The sequence below is a fragment of the Heteronotia binoei genome, chromosome 15 (assembly GCF_032191835.1).
Source record: "Heteronotia binoei isolate CCM8104 ecotype False Entrance Well chromosome 15, APGP_CSIRO_Hbin_v1, whole genome shotgun sequence".
NCBI classification, from domain to species: domain Eukaryota; kingdom Metazoa; phylum Chordata; class Lepidosauria; order Squamata; family Gekkonidae; genus Heteronotia; species Heteronotia binoei.
In genome coordinates this window covers 63,343,519-63,368,045 of record NC_083237.1, presented here as the reverse complement: position 1 = coordinate 63,368,045, position 24,527 = coordinate 63,343,519, and the positions used below count along the sequence as shown (strand labels likewise).

The 24,527-nt window shown below is 51.3% G+C and overlaps 1 protein-coding gene across 1 annotated transcript in view; it reads left to right on the top strand.

Moving 5' to 3' along the window:
- NSF (N-ethylmaleimide sensitive factor, vesicle fusing ATPase) overlaps window positions 1–24,527 on the top strand; it is a 159,891-nt gene that overhangs the window by 105,904 nt on the left and 29,460 nt on the right. Inside the window, exons 9-15 of the mRNA XM_060255915.1 lie at window positions 190–389; window positions 4,698–4,863; window positions 7,632–7,706; window positions 15,397–15,584; window positions 19,931–20,026; window positions 21,123–21,279; window positions 23,763–23,896. Of these exons, the coding sequence (XP_060111898.1) occupies window positions 190–389; window positions 4,698–4,863; window positions 7,632–7,706; window positions 15,397–15,584; window positions 19,931–20,026; window positions 21,123–21,279; window positions 23,763–23,896 (1,016 nt within the window). The remainder of the gene's footprint in view (window positions 1–189; window positions 390–4,697; window positions 4,864–7,631; window positions 7,707–15,396; window positions 15,585–19,930; window positions 20,027–21,122; window positions 21,280–23,762; window positions 23,897–24,527) is intronic.

Sequence of the window (24,527 nt, the reverse complement as noted above, 5' to 3'; positions counted from 1 at the left end):
CTCTCATGTTCTTATGTGACACAGAGTGTTGGACTGGATGGGCCACTGGCCTGATCCAACATGGCTTCTCTTATGTTCTTATGTGACGCAGAGTGTTGGACTGAATGGACCTTTGGCCTGATCCAACATGGCTTCTCTTATGTTCTTATGATTTCCCCCCCCCTCCCCATGTTTTTTCCTTCCTTCCAGGCTGTAAGCATGTGAAAGGTATCCTCCTCTACGGCCCCCCTGGCTGTGGAAAGACCCTCATGGCCAGGCAGATTGGCAAGATGCTGAATGCCCGGGAGCCCAAAGTCGTGAACGGTCCTGAAATCCTCAACAAATATGTCGGCGAGTCAGAGGCCAACATTCGGAAGCTCTTCGCCGATGCAGAAGAGGAACAAAGGAGGGTAAAATGGAGAGAAACAAGACGATGTTAGCTGCAGCTGAGGACAGGGTGTAGTTGGACACGTGTGGCTCTATCTGCTTTTAACCCCCTTCCCCTTTCCCCGAGGAGGTCGGCGTGATGTTCTTGTTCCTGCTCCCCCTTTTTAATTTTTTCCGCAGCCCTGTGAGGGAGGCCAGATAGAGAGGCAGCAACTGGCTCAAGGTCACTAAGAAAGCTTCAGGGCCATGTGGGGATTTGAACCCGAGTCCTTCAGGTCCCTAGTCCGTTATGTCACGTTGGCCCTTGGCTGCTTTTGCCTGTCACCAAAAGCAGGAGTCCTGCATCTCCTCCCCCCCCCCCAAAAAAAAATGGAAAATGCAGAGTGTGACATTATTGCAGCGGAGTGTGACATTATTGTGGCTGCGAAGCTGGGAGGCAATGAAGCTGAGCAGGAAATGGAAAAACTCGGAATGTGGTTATGCCTTGTATATGGTTGCCAGGTCGTGGTTGGGAAGACCCTGAAGATTTAGGAGCGGAGCCTGGGGAGGATAGGGACCTCCGTGGGGTGCAAAGCCCTAGCGTGCTGGTTTGGCCACCCTCCAAAGCAGCCCTTTGCTCCAGGGGATCTCCGTAGTCTGGAGATGAGCTTTAATTCTGGGGGGTGCTCAGGTCCCACCCAGAGGCTGGCCTCCCTGGTTGCATATTGGGAGAAAGAAGAGGCAGAGCTGCCAGCCACCTCTTTCCAGTGGAAACAACAAAAAAACCACTGGTGGTTTTTCTGTTATTTCCATTGATTACACTGGTTCCAGTTGTTTGGATCGCCTCTTTCCAGTAGCAGCCAACCATCCTTCGTAATGTCTGCTTCTTGCTGCAGCGGCTCACGCAGACCATGTGAAGTCATCAAGGTCAGCTTCCTTATCCCCGCATTCCTTATCCTTCAAGAATCTCCCAAAGGTGGCTTCCAAATTTTCCTTTCAAAGCATCCCAGGAAGCCACGGCTTCTGCTGTTCCGCGGCTCACCTGCGCACTGGGAATTCCAGGCAGCGGATCACACGGCCCGATGCTCGCAAAGGGCGCTACAGGCTGGAGTGGGTTTGTTTCCGTTTGAAATGCCTGCAGAGCTCTGAACGAATCTCAGGGGCCGTCGACATCCCTTTACTCCATTACGCTGTTGAAGGTCCGCTGAGAATACCTGATAAAACTCGGCATCTACGGACCAAGGTGGGTGTGCGAAGACCCGTTGAGAGAATGTGCTCGGCACCTGTTCACTCTGGAATCCACTGCTTCGTACAAAGTACGGAGCAGCAGTTGGGAAATACCGTATTTTTCGGACCATAAGACGCACTTCCCCCCCCCCCAAAAAAAGTGAGGGGGGGGAAGTGTGTGCGTCTTATGGTCGGAAGGTACGTACCTTCGGGGGGCGAGGGGGCGATCCGCTGCCTCTTCCTCCGATCCGGCGCTTCCCCGGCACCTGCTTGCCTGGCTCCATCTTCTTCAGGCAAGCGTGGGATCGCTCCACGTGGCCCCAGCGCTTCGCAAGCGCCGGCCGCGGAGGGGGCAGCGTGCTTCCTACTTCCCTGTGTGCCTGCCCTCAGCTGTGATGTTTAAAGCAAGCGCTGGGATCGGAGGGGGGAGGGAGCGATCCCAGCGCTTGCTTTAAACATCACAGCTGAAGGCAGGCACACAGGGAAGTAGGAAGCACGCTGCCCTCTCCACAGCTGGCGCTCGCAAAGCGCTGCGTTTGCGGAGGGGGCGGGTGCTTCCTACTTGCCTGTGTTCCTGCCTTCAGCTGTGATGTTTAAAGCAAGCGCTGGGATCGGAGGGGGGAGGGAGCGATCCCAGCGCTTGCTTTAAACATCACAGCTGAAGGCAGGCACACAGGGAAGTAGGAAGCACGCTGCCCCCTCCGCGGCCGGAGCTTGTGAAGCGCTGGGGCCACGTGGAGCGATCCCACGCTTGCCTGAAGAAGATGGAGCCAGGCAAGCAGGCGCCGGGGAAGCGCCGGATCGGAGGAAGAGGCAGCGGATCGCCCCCTAGGAGGAAGGTGCGTCCTATCCTCCGGAGCGCCTTATGGTGCAAAAAATACGGTAGTTCCTGAAGAAACAAAGTAGGCTGTCTCTCCTTTCAAGATGCAGGAGGGGGAACCCTTTTTAAAATTTACATTTATGTGTGTGTGTGTGTGTGTGTGCACACCTGGAAGTCATGGCGACCTCTGGTGACTGACCCCTACCGGGGGCCCGGAGGATAATCAGGGAGGTGGCTGAAGAAAGCCTGCCCCGTCCTCCTGACTGCTGGTATTCCGAGGGGCTCTCCTGTCCAAGTACTTGCCAGAGTCGGCCCTGCTTAGCTTCGAAGATCTGACAAGACCACTGAACTTGCCTGGGCTATCCAGGTCAGGGCAAGGAACCATTTTTTTAAAACGTTCCTGGATGTAAAATAAGCACTCTTGCAAAGAAAAAACCCCCCAGCATGTCAGGAACATACCTTCTAGCCCTCTTCCTGTTTTGTAAGGGAGCTGTTTTTAACTGCGGGAGAGCACTGCAAGACAGGATTTGCACACATCCCGCACGCCCCCTTGTCTGAAGTGCACCTGTGTTCTTTTGACGCATGTATAAGCCAAGCCAAAGTCTGTATGCCATCTGGGAGTGATATCTGGGACCTCCTCAAATCGGCGATAGTTAGGATTTAAGTCGGGGAGAATGGCGTGTCACTGCTGCTATTGGGAATTTTGAGATATAACCTGCTCGAATTCACCCTGAGCAGGTGAGGTGGGGCACGACTGCACACGAAGCCATTTTTAGAAGCCCATGATAGGTTTGACATAGGGCTTTTTTCCCCCTGAGGGAACATGGTTCAACAGAGTTCTGGAACCTCTTGGCGGAAAAAAAAATTCTCAAAAAATGTTTAACAGTTCATGAGGAGCAGGGGTAGAATTCTAGCAGGAGCTCCTTTGCATATTAGGCCACACCTCCCTGATGTAGCCAATCCTCCAAGAGCTTACAGGGCTCTTCGTACAGGGTCCAGAGACAGAATTCTAACAGGGGCTCCTTTGCATATTAGGCCACACCCCCCTGATGTAGCCAATCCTCCAAGAGCTTACAGGGCTCTTAGTACAGGGTCCAGAGACAGAATTCTAGCAGGAGCTCCTTTGCATATTAGGCCACACCTCCCTGATGTAGCCAATCCTCCAAGAGCTTACAGGGCTCTTAGTACAGGGTCCAGAGACAGAATTCTAGCAGGGGTTCCTTTGCATATTAGGCCACACCCCCTGATGGAGCCAATCCTCCAAGAGCTTACAGGGCTCTTAGTACAGGGTCCAGAGACAGAATTCTAGCAGGGGTTCCTTTGCATATTAGGCCACACACCCCTGATGTAGCCAATCCTCCAAGAGCTTACAGGGCTCTTAGTACAGGGTCCAGAGACAGAATTCTAGCAGGAGCTCCTTTGCATATTAGGCCACACCTCCCTGATGTAGCCAATCCTCCCAAGAGCTTACAAGGCTCTTTTTTGTAAGCTCTTGGAGGATTGGCTACATCAGGGGTGTGTGGCCTAATATGCAAAGGAGTTCCTGCTAGAATCCAACCCCTGATGAGGGGCATCCATGTGTTTCTCCTTCATTTCCCTCTTTAGAGTTCTGTCACCTCTTTTTTCTGGGGGGGTTGGGGAAGCCCTGGTTTAACAGATCAGCTAAAATCTGAATAGGTGAGTTTCCAGGCCATGCTCAGCTTCTATAGAACCTTCTATCTGACCATCTTTCTGGTGGTCTTGAGAACCTCATGCTGTTTGCCTGCAGGTTCACTGACGCTTGCTTGAGACACTCTGACCGATTCCCCACTAGCCTTGTCCCGGTCTCACACTCCTCTTCTCCATGGCGCTTCCATCCGATTCGCAAAAGCTGCCCCGGGGCTGCAACGCGCTCCACCTCTTTTCCACGGCAAGCAGCAACCGGTTTTCGGAGGATCTTGCTTGCCACGGAAAAGAGGTGGAGCGAGTTGCAGCCCTGGGGCGGCTTTTGTTGGACGGAAACACCGTGGAGAAGAGGAGCTTGAGACTGGGACAAGGCTAGTGGGGAATCAGTCACAGTTTCTTCTGCCATGAGATACTTACTCAGTGGCCACTGTGGTGTGGGGAAATCCACCTGTCCCATCCTGTGAAACATGCCCCAAGCCCTTAGATTCATGTCAGCTCCTGTGGTTGTGGACCTCGGCCTCTCACAGAGGTGTTTTCACTCCAGAAGCCTCCCCTGGAATGACGCAGAAAAGCGAGGGGGAGGGGCAGATTTCGTGCCCGTCCAGCCACTCAACAGCACTCTTCTGTTTCTCTTTAACAGCTTGGGGCAAACAGTGGTGTTCACATTATCATTTTTGATGAGATCGATGCCATCTGCAAGCAGCGAGGGAGCATGGCGGGGAGCACCGGCGTCCACGATACGGTGGTCAACCAGCTGCTGTCGAAAATCGACGGGGTCGAGCAGCTGAACAACATCTTGGTCATCGGTAGGGAAATACCTTGTTCTCCTTGGGGCGGGGACTTGGCTGTGGTGTCCCATAAACCCCACTGTCAGCTGTAGTGTCAGGGTTTGTGTCAGGAGCCAGTGACTAGTTTGACATTGTCTGGTTTGGGGTTGTCTGAAATTCAAAACTGGGTAGCCGTTGGGAGCCTGGGCAAGTGCCTAAACAGAGTTACGGCTGTGGATGGGGAAAGTCTGGTTGATAGTTGCGGTCAGGGCTTTTTTTTTGTAGCGGGAACTCTTTTGCATTTTAGGCCACATCCCTCTGATGTAGTCAGTCCTCCAAGAGCTTGCAGTAGGCCCTGTACTAAGAGCTGTGGAGGATTGGCTACATCAGGGGGGGTATGGCCTAATATGCAAAGGAGTTCCTGCTACAAAAAAAGACCTGGTTGCATTGGGCCTCCGGCATTCTTCATCCCTAAATGGCCTATTGCAGTAGAAAAGAACCAGAGTTCCAGGAGCGCCTTAAAGACTAAAAAAGTTTGTGGCAGGGCAGAAGCTTTCCTGAGTCACTGCCCGCTTCTTCAGGTGCCTGTTTCAGTCTTTTATGATTCTTAGGGTGGCAGGGGAGAGGGGTGGGTTTTCACCCCGCATTTTGGCACCGAAGCAACCCTCCAGTTAGCTTCTGAATTGACATGGGGAGGGCGGGGCGGCGCGGAGAATGGCGGACGCCTGAAGCAGCTACTCCCGACCTAAGGTCCCTTCGCTCTCTTCCCGCTCCCGTTTCTCGCCCCGATTACACCTGGCATGGGCAAACGAAACACGACAAACTCAAAGGCATCTAAGAAAACCCCCGCGAAAACCTCCGTTACTACGCAAAAGGTACTTAACTTCCTTCCACGAGTCCCGGGCCTTCGATCCTTCCTGAAATGGCGTCCAGCCCCTCCCCTGGCCCCGGATCGGAGGAAAGTTCTCTGCTGACCACCCAAACGTTCCAAACTGTCATTGCACGTTTGGAAGAAACTATAGGAGATAAAATTAATAAGGCTATTGCTCCCATACAATCGGAACTCAAAGAAATAAATGAAACTCTGAATTGACATCGATGAAATTGATGAAAATCGATGAAATTGCTGAGCAGACAGGTTAAAACGGATAAAAGGAAGTACTTCTTCACCCAAAGGGTGATTAACATGTGGAATTCACTGCCACAGGAGGTGGTGGCGGCCACAAGTATAGCCACCTTCAAGAGGGGTTTAGATAAAAATATGGAGCACAGGTCCATCAGTGGCTATTAGCCACAGTGTATGTGTGTATATAACATTTTTTGCCACTGTGTGACACAGAGTGTTGGACTTGATGGGCCGTTGGCCTGATCCAACATGGCTTCTCTTATGTTCTTATGTTCTTATGACATGTGTAACAATAGAATCAGCAAAAAACCCAACAACCCCTAAGTAAGCCATCTTCCTTCTACAGGAAAGAGGGCTCGTCAACTTAATAGAAGGAAGTCAGGGACAAAAGCCCATATGAATAATTTAGAGCTAATAAAAATCAGTTCAAAAAACACATAATAATAATAATAATAATAATAATAATAATAATAATAATAATAATAATAATAATAATAATAATAATAATAATTTTTTATTTATACCCCGCCCTCCCCGTCAAGGCAGGCTCAGGCCGGCTTACAAGGCATGGTATAAACCATGTTATAACCGTAAAACAAAGTAATACAATTGATAAAACAGGATAATACAATTGGATACTATACATAAATTTAAACATTAAATAAATAATCTAAAAACAGTATAGCTTAATGGTGCTACCATCTCAGTTTGTACAAGATGGCTTGGTGTTACTACTAGGTTTCATCTTAAAAGGCTAGTTGGAAGAGGGCGGTTTTACAAGCCCTGCGGAACTGATTGAGATCGCGTAGGGCCCGCACCTCCTCGGGTAGCTGATTCCACCACTGGGGTGCCTTTATAGAAAAGGTCTGCTCCTTAGTTGTTTTTAATTTGGCCATCATCATCATCATCATTCTTGTCTGTGTATCTAATAGAGTGGCCCCATCTGTGGACAACTAAATTTGTGGATTGGGCCACGCTTTCCCCAATCAGATAGCTCTGCAAACTCGGGGGGCACCCTCTCCCCTCAGGTTTGCAGAACTTTAAAAACAAACAAACACGGGGAGGGGGGTTAAATCTCCTTCCTCCAAATGCATGCGCAGACAAGAAACCTACCTCCTCTACCAAATTTGGAGATTTGGACCAAAGGACAGACAAGATGGGTCTTTCTACAAATGTGAGTAACACCCCAAGTTTGAAGAAAAATCTGAAATCTAAAAAAAAATTACATTGATAAATTATAGATGGTGGAATGCCTGGGGTTGCCAAGTCCTCCCAGCTCAGAGAAGTAAATTCAGGATTGCATTGGTTACGCTGATCCAAGACGGGCTTTCAAGTTGCCCTGCTCCACTTTTCTTTTTGCCGTCATCGTGTAGACAGTGGGACGAGTTGGTAGCTCACTATTTCAGAACCTGGACATGTCCAGGTCAGTGTGATGTTCAGATGAGTGGCTAAACTCGCAAGTAAGAGCACAAAGCTCTGACATGTCCTTACGGTAGTTCTGGAGCTGGTTCTTGGCCTCTCGGGGTAAGAAGGACGATGAACAGCCCCGCCCCCCCCATCCCCTGCCCTTCTAGCATTTGGACTTGGCGCATAGTGACCTCTGTGAACCAATCCAGGAGATATCAACTTTTTGAGGGTTCCTTTTGGAGTTTTTAAATAAGCCTTTCTGTTTGGTACACAGGTATGACCAACAGGCCGGACCTGATAGACGAGGCTCTTCTTCGACCTGGAAGGTTGGAGGTGAAAATGGAGATTGGTTAGTAAAGCAACGGAAACACTAATGTTGACTGATATTTGCAAGCGGGCAGCTGTGTTCATCTGAAGCAGCAGAACAAAGTAGGAGTCGAGTTTCACCTTTAAGACCCGCCAAGTTTTATTCCGAATGTAAGCGTTTGTGTGCTCTAAGCACACTGCATCGGACAAGGGGATGGGTACTGAACTGAAGAAGTGAGAAATTCACTGCCCACTTTCTCTGTATTTAGGACTGCTTGCCATTCCACCCTATTGTCTGATGAAGTGTGCTTCTAGTACAGGAAAGCTGACATTCTGAATAAAACTTGGTTGGTCTTAAAGGTGCCACTTGACTCCTACTTTGTTCTAAGGCAAAACATTTTTTTTCATTTTAATAATTTTTATTAATAAAATATAAAATTCAACAGACAAAAACATAAAACCATAACGTTAACAATAACTTTAGCCTTCCTGTTTTGATTATAACATGAAGTTAATGATCTTAATAATATACAGAATTTAAATATTTTTCCGGTAATTTACATAAAGGATTCTGTTGGTTTTGTACCAATTCAAAGAAGTGGAACCACTTTTCTACAGACTTATTTTTTTCAATTCCTCCTCCTAATACTTCTGATTTTTGTATGGTGTCTGCTGTCTTATCCATAGTTATTATATCCCAAATTTTTAGGAACCATTGCCTTTTAGATGGTAAAACTGTTGACTTCCACTGGTGAGCTATTAAAATTTTTAATGCAAAACAATTTATTTGATGAAGAAGGCATGACCAGTGAATGATGGCCAAAGTCTTGTGAGATCTTACTCAAGAGTTTGTTTGTTTTTATTTTTCTGTAGACAGGTTAATCTTCTCTGTTTCAGTCTCAGCTCCTCTGTCACCATTGCTAAACTGTGCAAAATCTTGCTCTGTCATAGTATAAGAGGAACACATACACAAATATGGTAATGCTGAAAGTTATCCTTGTAGCCGGCGATCCTGCTGTGTTTCTTTTGAAAGCTAGCTTGCCTGTTCAGATGACTGAAGCAGAAATTTCAGTATTTTCACAGTTTTGCAAACTCATATTCCCTCGCCCTGGGAAATGTTGCCGCTCCTGTTTTGCAGACCCTGCCCCTCCCCCTCTGAATTCCCAGCTTTCTTTAAAAAGAAAAGAAATTTGTATCTCTAGTCCTCCTGGTTGCAGAGGTCTACAGTGAAAAACACTAGGAAGTTACTTTTTAAAATGAAAACTGGGAAATCAGAGATCATGGCAAAAAATCAGTCCAATGTTATTGCATGGTAGTGGTATAGTATTCTCCAGTTAGCTGTCTAGCATTCCTTTAAAAAAAAGAGGCCTGAAATCATCTTCTAGTTGCTTGGAGAGGGGAGTGTGGCCATAGACAAGGGCTGAGGGTAAGGAAAAGGAGTAAGAGAGTTTGTCAGGGGAGCACAGTGGCTCAGTGGTAGAGCATCTGCTTGGGAAGCAGAAGGTCCCAGGTTCAATCCCCGTCATCTCCAACTAAAAAGGGTCCAGGCAAATAGGTGTGAAAAACCTCAGCTTGAGACCCTGGAGAGCCGCTGCCAGTCTGAGAAGACAAGACTGACTTTGATGGACCAAGGGTCTGATTCAGTATAAGTCAGCTTCATATGTTCATATATGTTCATTTGAACCTGTTTTAAGGGAAGGATGGTGGCTCAGTGGTAGAGCATCTCCTTGGTAAGCAGAAGGTCCCAGGTTCAATCCCCAGCATCTCCAACTAAAAAGGGTCCAGGCAAATAGGCGTGAAAAACCTCAGCTTGAGACCCTGGAGAGCCGCTGCCAGTCTGAGAAGACAATACTGACTTTGATGGACCAAGGGTCTGATTCAGTAGAAGGCAGCTTCATATGTTCATATGATGATCCATTGCAGCCGTGAATATCTCTGCTTCCCCCACTGACATCTGTTGCGTAATTAGCTCAGAACTGCAGCAGTTTATGGGTTTGATTTCTGTGTCCTTCGCTTTCTTCTGATGATATAGGCTTAATTTGCAAAATGTTGTTTGCAAAATGTTGTTTGCTTCATCCCTGACGACTCTGGCGGCAGATTATTGTTACTATTATGTTATCAGAGGGTTGGAGAGCGTGGGGATTTCCTTTGTACAAAATACTGCCCCGGTCATGGGCGAGAGAGCCAACTGCGGAGTGTCACGGCTGGGGCCGGGTCAGGCAAAGTCCAGAGGCAGTCCGAGGTCTGTAGCCAGTAAGCAGGAGTGTCCGAGGCGCCAAATCCGAATCACTGTAGAAGTATCGCAGGTCTGAGGTCCAGAAGCCGAGGTCAGGGAGTCCAGAAGTCCAAAGCCAAAGTCAGGGAGTCAGGAACCAAAGTCAAGCCGGAGTGGATGCTAGAATGTCAGGGAGATGACTAGTTGCTTCCACAAAGCTTCCTCCCAAAGCCCACAGCTATATAGCCCTCTGCTGGCTGTTGCCCATTTGGGCTAATTGCTGGCTCAGGGAGGCAGCCAGGATCCTGTTACCACTCAAGCATCCTTGCTCTTAGAAGGGCCAGAATCCTCTCAGAACTCAGGGCTCAGGGAGCGTCTTGCTTGTGAGCGTGCCGCCCTCCTCCGATCCCTGAGGTCCTGCCGGAGGCGGTCACGCACACGAGCCACCCGAGAGGGCGAGGCAGGGGGGCTGGGATCTTCTCCAGCAGGAGGCAGGGGCACTGGTGCAGGTGGCAGGGGCACAGTTTCCTCATCAGACTCAACTTCCTCTGAAGGGTCCCCAGCACCCATGACACTATCCCCCCCCCAGGGCCCCCCTCCGTCGAGGGACCTGGAAGGTCGGGGTGGTCGTTGTGGAACTGGTGCACCAAGTCCGGGGCATGAAGATTGTCCTCGGGCTCCCAAGACCGGTCTTCTGGGCCGTATCCCTCCCAGTCCACCAGGTACTGGAGGCCTCCACGATGGTACCGGGAGTCCAGGATCTGGCGCACCTCATATTCTTCCTCGTCATCCACCAACACTGGTGGTGGCGGCGGTGGGGAAGGAGTCCGAGCTGGGTCAGGGGGTGCAGCCGGAACAAGGAGGGAGCGATGAAACACGGGGTGAATGCGGAGGTGGGGTGGCAACTGGAGCCTGAAGGCGACGGGGTTTATTTGTTCAACGACGGGGTAGGGTCCAATGAACCGTGCATCCAGCTTGTGAGACCGACCAGGCCGGCGCAGGTAGCGAGTTGAGAGCCACACCTGATCCCCCGGCTGCACTGGAGGGCCTTCTTGCCTCTTTCGGTCCGCAGCCCGTTTATATGCCTCCTTGGCTTGCTGTAGCTGCTCTCGGAGCAAGTCTTGGCTGGCACGGAGTTCTTGCAGGTAGGCATCGACGGCGGGGACATTCGTGGGTGGTAGGATCGCTGGGAAGAACCGAGGGTGGTACCCGTAGGTTGCAGCAAACGGGGTCATTTGGGTGGATGAATGCACCGCGTTGTTGTATGCAAACTCCGCTAGGGGCAATAGAGTGGTCCAGTCATCCTGCTGGTAACAGGTGTAACAGCGGAGATATTGCTCTAGCGTGGCATTGGTGCGCTCTGTCTGGCCATCTGTCTGTGGGTGGTAGGCCGAGGACAGGTGCACTCGAGTACCCAGGCTGGAATGGAGGGCTTGCCAGAACCGAGAGGAGAACTGAGGGCCCCGATCGGAGATCAGATGGGCTGGGAGTCCATGCAGACGAAAGATGTGTTGCAGGTAAAGCTGGGCCGTCTCCTGAGCTGTGGGGAGTTTCGGGCACGGAACAAAGTGGGCCATCTTGGTAAATAGGTCGACGACCACCCAGATACAAGTCTGACCCTTGGAGCGTGGAAGTTCCGTGATGAAGTCCATCGAGATGGTATCCCAGGGTCCCGAAGATGTGGGCAAGGGCTGCAGCAACCCTGAGGGTTTGGCTGGGATGTCTTTGGCCCGTCGGCAGACGTCACAGGAGCTGACATAGCGGGCAACATCAGCGCGAACTCGTGGCCACCAGAATTCCCTTGTCAGCAAGTGGGTGGTCTTATGCTGTCCAAAGTGCCCGGCGGGTAACGAGTCGTGGGTCAGGCGTAGCACTTCTGCCCGCAAGGGCCCGGGCGGCACATAGAGGCGTTCGCGGTGTAGCAAGAGGCCGCCTCGAGTCGTGAACTCCCCTGTTGGGTCATCTTGGAGAGCCTGGAGGTGTTGCTGGACCCAGGGATCATTGGCCTGGCTAGCCCGAATGTCCTCCACGAGTGCTGGTGAAGTGGAGGTGGCTGCAAATACTGAGGGCGGCAGGATTGGAGCAGCGGGCGCGGTCTCAGTTGAGGCAGGGGCGTATTCCGGTTTCCGGGAGAGCGCGTCTGCTTTCCGGTTCTGGGTATGGGGGATGTAGGAGATCCGGAAGTCGAAGCGAGAGAAGAATAGGGACCACCGGATCTGGCGCTGGTTGAGACGGCGGGTGGTCTGGAGGTGTTCCAAGTTCCGGTGATCGGTGAGCACTTGAACAGGGTGGCGAGCCCCTTCGAGGTAATGTCGCCAAACCTCAAACGCCACCTTGATCGCGAGCAACTCCCTCTCCCAGATGGTATAGTTCCTCTCTGCAGCAGTGAGCTGCCGCGAGTAATAGGCGCAGGGCTGTAGTGGCTGGGACGGCTCCTCGCACTGGGACAGCACTGCTCCCAGGGCCACGTTGGAGGCATCAGCTTCCACCGTAAAGGGAAGCTGGGGGTCGGGGTATCTCAGGAGTGGCCCGGTGGCAAAGCGAGTCTTCAGGGTGGAGAAGGCGTTATCGGCCTCTGGGGACCAGTGGAAGGGTTCTTTGGGGCGGAGTAGTTGAGTCAGGGGTGTGGTCAGGGATGCGTAGGCCGGGATGAATTGCCGATAGTAGTTGGCAAAACCGAGGAACCGCTGCAGGTCTTTGCGATTCTGAGGAGCCTGCCAGGTCAGGACCGCTTCTACTTTTTTCGGGTCCATGAGGATCCCCTGCGGTGACACGATGTGCCCAAGGAACTCGACGGAGCGCAGGTCGAAGTCGCACTTCTCCAGCTTGGCGTAGAGACCATGGGCTCGTAGGCGCTGCAGGACCTGGCGGACGTGCTCGGCGTGCTGGGCAGGATTGCGGGAGTAAATTAGGATGTCATCCAGGTATATGATCGCGAAGCGGTCGAGCAGGTCCCGGAATATGTCATTCATGAACCTCTGGAAGACAGCAGGGGCATTGGTCAGTCCGAAGGGCATTACCAGGTGCTCGTACTGCCCGTATCGGGTCCCAAACGCGGTCTTCCATTCGTCTCCGGGCCGTATGCGCACCAAATTGTACGCTCCACGGAGGTCCAGCTTGGTGTAGATTTGGGCCCCCTTTAGGCGATCCAAGAGTTCAGGGATCAGTGGTAGAGGGTACCGGTCGCGGATGGTGATCTTGTTCAGGGCCCGGTAGTCATTGCACAGCCGGAGCTCCCCACTTTTCTTCTTCACGAAGAGCACTGGAGCAGATAGGGGAGAGGTTGAGGGTCGGATGAATCCGCGTTTCAGGTTCTTGTCCAGGAAGTCTCGCAGAGCTGCCAACTCCGGCTCCGACATTGGGTACAGACGCCCCACCGGGAGTGGTGCCCCAGGTACCAAATCAATGGCACAGTCGTAGGGCCGGTGAGGGGGAAGCTGATCAGCTCCTGTCTCTTCGAAGACATCAGCAAAGTCCACATACTTCTGAGGGAGCTGAGGACCACCACTCGGGATGCCAGCTGCTAGAGTGGTGGGAGGAGTCAGATGGGGGCATGGGTCTCGGAAGCGTAGTTCCTGCTGGGCCCAGTCCACGATGGGGTTGTGCAGCTTCAGCCAGGAAAGGCCTAGAATCAGCGGGAAGCGAGGCATGCGGGCGACATCAAACCGCAGCTGTTCTTGGTGCTGCTGGACGTGGAAGGTGATGGGACAGGTCTCCTGGGTGACGGGGCCAGAACGGAGGAGGCGCCCGTCAATAGCCTCCACCAGCGACGGAATCCCTTTTGTCTGCACAGGGATCTGGTGCTGCTTCACAAAGGCGGCATCTATAAAACAGTGGGCCGCTCCCGAGTCCAGCATGGCATACACGAACAGCCAGCGTTCGTCAGGCAGACGGAGTTTGACTGGTAGCAGGAATGGCCCTGGGGTATCAGCCCGCTGTTCGGAGGACCCAGCTAGTCGCCCCAGGCTGGGGGGTCCACTTACGCCTGGGGCTGCCCTTTTGGCGGCGGTGGCAGCGAAGGTCCAGGTATCCGATGCTTAGCAGGGCAGCCAGAGGCATAGTGGCCTGCCGTGCCGCAGTAGAGGCACAGATTCTGCGTGCGGCGTCTGGTCTTTTCCTCTGGGGTCAGGTGGGGTCGAGCAGCTCCAAGCTGCATAGGCTCATCCTTGGTGCTGGTACTAGCTGGGGACGGGCGAGGAGCCAGGTAGCACGGCGCAGGGAGCTGGCGCCCTCTGGTCTTGGCTTGGCGGCGACTTTCCAGGCGGCCATCGATGCGGAGGCAGAGGGTGATAAGTTCTTGGAGCGTGGGTGGCTGCTCCACCCTGGCCAGTTCATCCAGGACCTCCTCTGCCAACCCCTCAGTAAACTGGTCCATCTGGGCAGCCTCATTCCACGCCAAGTCCTGGGTCAGGAGCTTGAATTCAGTGGCATATTGAGCCACCGAGGAGTTGCCTTGTTTCAGTGCCCTGATCTTCCGGTTGGCTGTGGCTGCTTGGACTGGGTTTGAGAACGCAGCAGACAGGTGGGCCTCAAACCCCTGGTAATCAGTCAGTAAGGGAGAGGACGCGACCAGTAAGGGTGTGGCCCATTTGGCCGCCTGCCCCTTTAACAGACTGATGACGAAACACACCTTGGTTTTGTCATTGAGGAAGTCCCGTGCTCTCAGTTCAAAGTACAGCCGACACTGTGCTAGGAAGGCAGGAAATTCTTCCACGGCACCCCCAAATCTGTCAGGTGGGGGAACTGGGCACTTGGCTGGAGCACTGGCCGCAGGTTGTTGCTGCAAGTGCACTACTGCCTGTGTTAGCTGCTGTACCTGGGCTTGGAGCGCAGCCAGTAGTTCTGTGGTTTCACTTGCTTCAGCATCCATCCTGTGGAGTGGGTGTTTGTCAGTGGAAGCAATCTGTCACGGCTGGGGCCGGGTCAGGCAAAGTCCAGAGGCAGTCCGAGGTCTGTAGCCAGTAAGCAGGAGTGTCCGAGGCGCCAAATCCGAATCACTGTAGAAGTATCGCAGGTCTGAGGTCCAGAAGCCGAGGTCAGGGAGTCCAGAAGTCCAAAGCCAAAGTCAGGGAGTCAGGAACCAAAGTCAAGCCGGAGTGGATGCTAGAATGTCAGGGAGATGACTAGTTGCTTCCACAAAGCTTCCTCCCAAAGCCCACAGCTATATAGCCCTCTGCTGGCTGTTGCCCATTTGGGCTAATTGCTGGCTCAGGGAGGCAGCCAGGATCCTGTTACCACTCAAGCATCCTTGCTCTTAGAAGGGCCAGAATCCTCTCAGAACTCAGGGCTCAGGGAGCGTCTTGCTTGTGAGCGTGCCGCCCTCCTCCGATCCCTGAGGTCCTGCCGGAGGCGGTCACGCACACGAGCCACCCGAGAGGGCGAGGCAGGGGGGCTGGGATCTTCTCCAGCAGGAGGCAGGGGCACTGGTGCAGGTGGCAGGGGCACAGTTTCCTCATCAGACTCAACTTCCTCTGAAGGGTCCCCAGCACCCATGACACGGAGCGGCCTTCCCTTTCAGGTTTGCCCGACGAAAAGGGCCGAATGCAGATCCTGAACATCCACACGGCGAGGATGCGCACCCACCAGCTACTGGCTTCTGACGTGGAAATTTCGGAGCTGGCTGTGGAGACCAAGAACTTTAGCGGCGCCGAGCTAGAGGGCCTGGTCCGTGCGGCGCAGTCCACTGCTATGAACCGGCACATCAAGGTATGGACCCTCCCCCGCCTCCGGAGGCAGGGGCACCCTGTTAAACGAAGGCGGCTGTTCTCTCACGCCTCATTTCCTTCTTTTTTGTAGACACTGTAGGCCACTTTAAGTGACAGTGGATTCTGATCAAATTCCAGCAAGGCTGGGGAATTTACTGTCTCAGCGTCCCCGTTCCTCTTAGTGGGTTCCGTTCCCTACGTAAGCAGACTCTGCCAGGCCCTTTTACAAGTCCAATCCACCCCATGTCCCCTGTCGTTCCAGTCCCTGGTGGTAATCACCAGCCACGACGCGGACGAGAAACGGTCAGTCGACGCGTTCAGAAGGCCGTTACTGAATTCGGAGCCGTTACTGAGAGACCAAAAAAAAAAAATTCAACCTGATGAGAGGAAGACACTTTTTTTTCTACTCTCTTAACTGTTGTGTAGCGACCATGGAAACGGTGGTCAAATTTTTGTATCTGGCCACCAAGAGGAGAGACAGTATTGTGTTTTAACAATTTATTAATAACATATGGTTACAATATTTAATTGTCTCTTTTCTATACTAACCCATATGATATTTCAACCTCCCCTCCCTCCAATGTTTGACTTCCCTGAAGTTATAAATTTAAATTCAATTATAAGGTACCGCTAACCAATCAAAGTTCAATACTTTTCTTTTCTCATTAATACTAAAAAATTGTCCAATGTCTTTTTGCATTCCACTCTTTCTCCGTGTATCCTTTAAATTTCTTCCACTCCTTTTTGAATACGTCTAAATCATAGTCTCTTAAAGTTTTAGTTAATTTGTCCATCTCACTCCACGATAAAACTTTCACAATCCAATCCCATTTCTCTGGTATTTTTCCCTGCTTCCACAGCTGCGCATACAATGTCCTAGCAGCTGAGAGCAAGTACCAAATTAAAGTCCTGTCTTCCTTTGGAACTTTTTCTAATTGTAATCCAAGCAAAAAAAGTCTCTGCAGTTTTCTTAAAGTCATAACCCAAAATTTTGGAGGTTTCTTGTTGTATCATCTTCCAAATACTCTTTCGCTTTTTCAAAGAGGAGAGACAGTATTAATAAATGTCAGTGACGTTACTACTATTTTCTTGCCTGTCTGTGATGCTGTCATATGCCTTTTAAGGTGTTGTTATTTTATAGATTTGGTTGGGAAGATATGAGCCCAGATCCCCCTGGGTGGCCCTAGTCCCAGGGCATTTTTTTTTTGTAGGAAAAGCCCGGCAGAAACATATTTGTACATTAGGCCACACCCCCTGATGCCGAGCCAGCCAGAACTGCGGTCCTGCGCAAAAACAAAGCCCTGCCCGGTCTCTTTCTCTCTCTCCCTGACCTATCTCACAGGGCTGCTGTCAGGATGAAAATGGGAAAGGGGCGAAATACGGCAGCCCCCCCAGGGATTGCAATTTTTAAAAATCCTGCATGTGGAAAGCAAACGTGCCAGGCTAGTATTTGGATGGGGGACCTTCATGGAAGACCAGGGTCACTGCGTAGAGGAAAGCAGCAGCAAACCACCTCTGAACGTCTCTTGCTTTGAAAACCTGGGGGTTTGGCTGATTCTTGACGGCACTTTCCACCTCTGCCAAGTGCAAATGCAGCTCTCCATGCACTGTGGAGCGAGGACTGCTGTTCTAAATAAGTCAATCAGTTTGGGGAGTTGGGCTGAGACTCATTGGTTGAGTAGATTTTGGTAGATGACTGTTGGGTCACTCCAAGACCCTTCCCCCCCTGCTAAGTGAGGGTCAAGCCAAACCCTACCTTTGAGCCGCCCTGAGCCCGCTTCGGTGGGGTAGGGCGGGATATAAATAAAATCAAATCAATAAATTTATTTGCACACTCCTTTGCACAACTCAGACATGGGTCTTCTGTGCTGGGCTGTGCCAGATGAGAGCCAGTTTGGCATAGTGGTTAAGCGTGCGGACTCTTATCTGGGAGAACCGGGTTTGATTCCCCACTCCTCCACTTGCACCTGCTGGAATGGCCTTGGGTCAGCCATAGCTCTAATAGAGAGCCAGTATGGTGTAGTGGTTAAGTGCGTGGACTCTTATCTGGGAGAACCGGGTTTGATTCCCCACTCCTTCACTTGCAGCTGCTGGAATGGCCTTGGGTTACCCATAGCTCTCGCAGGAGTTGTCCTTGAAAGGGCAGCTGCCATAAGAGCCCTCTCAGCCCCATCTACCTCACAGGGTGTCTGCTGTGGGGGAAGGTGATAAAGAAGATTGTAAGCCGCTCTGAGATTCTGATTCAGAGAGAAGGGCAGTCTTCTTTTTCTTCTATGACTGCATTGTGCATAACTCAGATTTTTGAAGAGCTTAAAAGGGAAAGATGGAGAGGTTCTTAGATATAAATGGAGAGTGGGAATAATGTTAATAGAGGAAAAGATGGTAGGTATTGTGTGAGGAACTTGATCCTCTCCACCACACGTATACCCCCTCCTGTTGCTAACTGCTGGAAGCCCCACTCCTTTCAGAGTTGCATCTGGGACCGCCCCACATTTGCTGTTTGAAAGCTAGAAACTTGTTTTTGGAAATCCTGCATGAGGCATATTGCTGAATTTTAAAAAGCAAGGCACGGGGCCTGCAGATGCGCATGGAGACTTTTGTGGGTTTCCAGTCTCGGTCAGAGAGGGATCAGCATCCACAGCGCACTTTGTTCCCTGAACTCCCGAAGGCACGCTTTTGGCATGAGAGGCAGGTCGGTATCTTTCTCCTTCCTTTCTCCTCGTCCACGTTTTGACTTGAAAAGGTCACCGTACCTTCAGCAGGAAAGCAAGCGATGCAGGCTGCGAAATGTCAGGGCGAGAAGGTTAGAGATCGGCTGGAGCCTGCAAAATCACTTTTTGATATTGGAGAGTGTTGAAATGCTGATACGCATTTCTTGTTGTCGTCGTCGTTAGCTTGTAGCAGGTGAAGAACCTGGAATGCACAGTGGGGTATGCAGGGGTCAGTGTGAATGCTGTGCGAACGATTTGGGGAGGGAGGGAAGGAAGGAGGATGCTGAGGCTGCGGACTGTTAAGGCGAAAGGGCAACCTTAGGCTGGCGGTGAGGAGATGGGTCTTGCTGGTTGGATGTGCCCAAGTTTGCCAAAGTACAGCCATAGAATGCTTTGCTTTGAATACTTTGCATCGAACACTTTGGTTATTAAGCCTTGAAATCCGGGGGATGGCGGCCTTTGAATTCCTCCCCTCCAGGGGAGGGCGGCCTTTGCGTGGGAGGGGCTGCGTGCCGGGCTTTTTTTGAAGCAGGAACTCCTTTGCATATTAGGCCCCACGCCCCTGATGTAGCCTATTCTCCTTGGGCTTACAGGAGGCCCTGTACTAAGAGCCCTGTGAGCTCCTGGAGGATTAGCTGGGGGGTGACCTAATATGTAAAGGAGTTCCTGCTGAAAAAAAAAAAGCCCTGGGTACATGCTGTTGAAATGTACTCCATGCTAATTTGGTGTCGTGGTTAAGTGTGCGGACTCTTATCTGGCAGAACCGGGTTTGATTCCCCACTCCTCCACTTACACCTGCTGGAATTGGGTCGGCCATAACTCTCACAGAGCTGTCCTTGAAAGGGCAACTTCTGCGAGAGCTCTCTCAGCCCCACCCACCTCACAGGGTGTCTGTTGTGGGGGAGGAGGGGAAAGGAGATTGTGAGCCACTCTGAGACTGAGATTTGGAGTGGAGGGCGGGATATAAATCCAATATCATCATCTTCTTCTCTTATCTGGGAGAACTGAGTTTGATTCTTCCACTTACAGCTGCTGGAATGGCCTTGGGTCAGCCCTAGCTATTGCAGGAGTTGTCCTTGAAAGGGCAGCTGCTGTGAGAGCCCTCTCAGCCCCACCTACTTTACAGGGTGTCTGTTGTGGAGGGAGAAGATGCAGGAGTTTCTAGGCCGCTCTGAGTCTCTGATTCAGAGAGAAGGGCGGGGTATAAATCTGCAGTCTTCTTCTTCATGCTGGCCCGCACCTCTGGCATAGGCCACTAAGGGCCATAGACCGCTGTGCGAAGGAGTCACAGAGAAAAAGGTGCTTGACACTTTCGGGATGAGCAGCAGAGAGTTCAAATGGACAGTTCAAACGGCTGTCTGGTCACATCTGTGCAGTTAGAGGGGATTCAGCAGAACTAGCCGGCAAGTTGGACAAGAGGGGTGGGGAGAGAATGGACCACACGGCGCAGTTCAGTTCCCAACGGGTTCTTTTACCCTCAAGCTCTAGAAACATTTTTTCCTCTTTGCAAGCCAGAGTTTTTGAGATTTTGAGGAGGATTTCCGAAGAGCGCCTCTACTCGATCGTGGCAATTCCCTACTTGATGGTGCTTTTAGCTGGCTGGCCTCTAACCGGGTATCTCTTGTTTCCTGATCAGGCCAGCACCAAAGTGGAAGTCGATATGGAGAAGGCAGAATCCCTGCAGGTGACCAGGAGCGACTTTTTTGCTTCCCTGGAGAATGACATCAAACCGGTAAGCGCAGCCAGTTTCTCCCTCCTTCTCCTGAACTTCAGCATGTACATTTACAGCAGTTCCCACCTAGAGGCAGGCTGGAATCTACAAACCATTCCACTTTTTTTTATTTGGGGATTTCTGTGCCGCTTTTCTTTCTGAAGGGAACCAAAGCAACTTACAATTTTTTTAAAAAAATTACTAAATGCAGCGGTGACAAAAATAGAAAACGCTTTGCAGCAGCCAGTTTGAACAAAGCTTTTCAAAGAACAGGAGGAAGGAAACACAAACAAATTCTTAGGGTGTTCCCGGTCCACCCGGCTGCCTCATGCATGCCCAGGTCTGCGAGGCAAGGGCCCCAGAGCCCTTTAGCTCTTTCCCACCTCCTCCCCTGCCATCGAACTAGGAAGTGGGGCCCATTCACTGTCACCGGGGAAGGGGGGCCTGCTAAAGTCTGTTGATTCGCTGAGAGGTCAGGGACAAGCGATACAAACCCCCCCCCCCCCCCTCAAACACTGTGATGTACTGGCTAACAATGTTGAGTGAAACTTTTTAGAGTTCTCAAATCTTTTTGTACATTACATTGGGGAAGGACGGTGGCTCAGTGGAAGAGCATCTGCTTGGGAAGCAGAAGGTCCCAGGTTCAATCCCTGGCATCTCCAAAAAAGGGTCCAGGGAAATAGGTGTGAAAAACCTCAGCTTGAGGCCCTGGAGAGCAGCTCCAGTCAGGTGAGGGACGGTGGCTCAGTGGTAGAGCATCTGCATGGTAAGCAGAAGGTCCCAGGTTCAATCCCTAGCATCTCCAACTAAAAAGGGTCCAGGCAAATAGGCGTGAAAAACCTCAGCTGGAGACCCTGGAGAGCAGCTCCAGTCAGGTGAGGGATGGTGGCTCAGTGGTAGAGCATCTGCATGGTAAGCAGAAGGTCCCAGGTTCAATCCCCAGCATCTCCAACTAAAAAGGGTCCAGGCAAGTAGGCGTGCAAATCCTCAGTTTGAGACCCTGGACAGCCGCTGCCAGTCTGAGAAGACAATACTGACTTTGATGGACCAAAGGTCTGATTCAGTATAAGGCAGCTTCATATGTTCATATGTTCATATTACCTCCTCTCTTCGACAGGCATTTGGGACCAATCAGGAGGATTACGCCAGCTACATCATGAATGGCATCATCAAGTGGGGTGACCCCGTCACCCGGGTCCTGGATGATGGTGAGCTTCTTGTGCAGCAGGTCAAGAACAGCGACCGGACCCCCTTGGTCAGCGTCCTTTTGGAAGGTAGGTTCTCCTGCTTTATGTTCTCTGGTCCACAAGGAAGGGACTAAACCAGGGGTGGCCAGATTTGCTTAATGTAAGAGCCACATAGAATAAGTGTCAGATGTTTGAGAGTTGCATGTCAGATGTTTGAGAGTTGCACTGAGCCACCGTCCCTCCCCGTTCTTGGTGCTTGGGGGGCAACAGTGGGAAGGCTTCTGGAGTTCTGGCCCCATTGGTGGACCATTTCTTGGCACCTGGATTTTTGGCCACTGAGCGACGCAGAGAGTCAGATGTTTGAGAGCAGCAAGACACGAACGTCAGATGTTTGAGAGTTGCATGATATGAAAGTCAGATGTTTTGAGAGCAGCAAGACCTGAATGTCAGATGTTTGAGAGCCGGAAGGAAGGAAGGAAGATCACCATACCTCAAGAAAAGACGATACCTTAGAAAAAAATGTTGAAAAGGGCAACTAACATGGTTAAGGGGATGGAGCCCCTTCCCTATGAAGGAAGAGGTTAGGGCTCTTTAGCTTGGAGAAATGATATTTGATGAGTGACATGACAGAGGTTTACAAGATTATGCATGGGATAGAGAAGGTAGAGAAAGAAGTCCTTTTCTCCCTTTCTCACAGTACGAGAACTCACGGGCACTCTGTGAAATCAATGAGCGGTAGGTTAAGAACAGATAAAAGGAAGTATTACTTCACTCAAAGAGTAATTAACACGTGGAATTCACTGCCCCAGGAACTGGTGGCAGCTACAAGTATAGACAGTTTCAAGAGGCGACTGGATCAACATGTGGAGCAGAGGTCCATCAGTGGCTATTAGGCACAAGGTATAGATGGAACACTCTGTCTGGGGCAGTGATGCTCTGTCTTCTTATGAACATATGAAGCTGCCTTCTACTGAATCAGACCCTCGGTCCATCAAAGTCAGTATTGTCTACTCAGACTGGCAGCGGCTCTCCAGAGTCTCAAGCTGAGGTTTTTCACGGCTATTTGCCTGGACCATTTTTAGCTGGAGTTGCCAGTGGGGATCGAACCTGGGACCTTCTGCTTACCAAGCAGATGCTCTAACCACTGAGCCACCGTCCCTCCCCGTTCTTGGTGCTTGGGGGGCAACAGTGGGAAGGCTTCTGGAGTTCTGGCCCCATTGGTGGACCATTTCTTGGCACCTGGATTTTTGGCCACTGAGTGACACAGAGTGTTGGATTGGATGGGCCATTGGCCTGATCCAGCTTGGCCTCTCTTATGTTCTTATGACATAGTGTGTAATTAGTGAGCAAGCTAGAGTTAGAAAACTTGGTTTGATGTGGATTTGTATTCCAAAGTTACAGGTTGGCATAAGAAGTAGCAGAAGATATTGGATTTATATCCCGCCCTACACTCCGAATCTCAGAGTCTCAGAGCAGCTCACAATCTCCTTTCCCTTCTCCCCACCCACAACAGACACCCTGTGAGGTGGGTGAGGCTGAGAGAGCTCTCCCAGAAGCTGCCCTTTCTTCTTCTTCTTTCAAGGACAACTCCTAGGAGAGCTCTGGCTGACCCAAGGCCATTCCAGCGGGTGCAAGTGGAGGAGTGGGGAATCAAACCCGGTTCTCCCAGATAAGAGTCCATGCACTTAACCACTACACCAGACTGGCTCTCTATTAGAGCTCTGGCTGACCCAAGGCCATTCCAGCAGGTGCAAGTGGAGGAGTGGGGAATCAAACCCGGTTCTCCCAGATAAGAGAGCTATGGCTGACCCAAGGCCATTCCAGCAGGTGCAAGTGGAGGAGTGGGGAATCAAACCCGGTTCTCCCAGATAAGAGTCCGTGCACTTAACCACTACACCAGACTGGCTCTCTATTAGAGCTATGGCTGATCCAAGGCCATTTCAGCAGGTGCAAGTGGAGGAGTGGGGAATCAAACCTGGTTCTCCCCGATAAGAGTCCACACACTTCACCACTACACCAAGCTGGCTCTCACATAAGATATACGTATTGACAGCCCATAGTCACATGAACCGATGAGTAGATGATGATGATGATGATATTGGATTTATATTCCGCCCTCCACTCCGAAGAGTCTCAGATCGGCTCACAATCTCCTTTACCTTCCTCCCCCACAACAGACACCCTGTGAGGTGGGTGAGGCTGGAGAGGGCTCTCACAGCAGCTGCCCTTTCAAGGACAACCTCTGCCAGAGCTATGGCTGACCCAAGGCCATTCCAGCAGGTGCAAGTGGGGAATCAAACCCGGTTCTCCCAGATAAGAGTCCATGCACTTAACCACTACACCAAACTGGCTCTTAGCACGGGAAAGCACGGGAAAGCAGCCACGGAGGCTGTGCAGAATTCTAGACCCAGGAGCACTTTAAGAATGTGGAAGTGGAATATGCATCTCAGCCATGAGAAGAGAAGCCTCGCGTTCCTTGCCTGCAAGTAGCTTTGGAGTTCTCTGTGCCGACCGGACCTTCTGGTTCCTGCTGCTCAGTTGTGTCTGTCCTGGTGTCTTTCATCCCGCAGGTCCCCCGCACAGCGGAAAGACAGCCTTGGCTGCAAAAATTGCGGAAGAGTCCTGTTTCCCCTTTATCAAGATCTGCTCTCCCGATAAGATGATTGGCTTTTCGGAAACGGCCAAGTGCCAGGCCATGAAGAAGGTAAGTTGCGGACTGCTTTCGTGCCCCAGTTTTGCTTCATGTCGTCCCTGGGGCTATGTCAGTGTCAGAGTGTAGGAAGCTCCTTGTGCAGAGCACTCTGGTCAGCCCAGCCCCAGCTATAGTTCTAGTGAAGACAAACTCAACAGCCAGTTCAACAAGTATATTTGGGTTCAGGCAATATGCATAAGTCGAAGTCAGTCCAATGGTCAGGTCACTCACATTCATTCCAGCCAGTTCAATGGTACAATATCACAGTCCAGAAGAATAGTCATTTACCAGCCCATCGATCCAATACAGTCAATCAACCCAACAGAATAACAAGCCACTCTCCAACTCCTCTCCACGTCTCTCCTCCAATATTCACCCGCAAGAGTTAGAAGTGTGGCCACTGTTGTTATACATCCATTAGCCAATCCCTTTGCTCATTTAGCTAATGAGTTTCACCTGTTGCTCACATGCTTCTAGTTACTGCTGTATAGTGGGAGTTACATGCTTTTAACACAGTATTATGAACCCTTAAAGTGACATATACTGTCAGTCTGGTGGCAGTGTCTCTTTGGGCATCAGCCCTGTAGCTGCAGTGAGGCCCGGGAGGGGCCAGGCCGCTCCCTTCAACCCCCCCCCCTCCTCC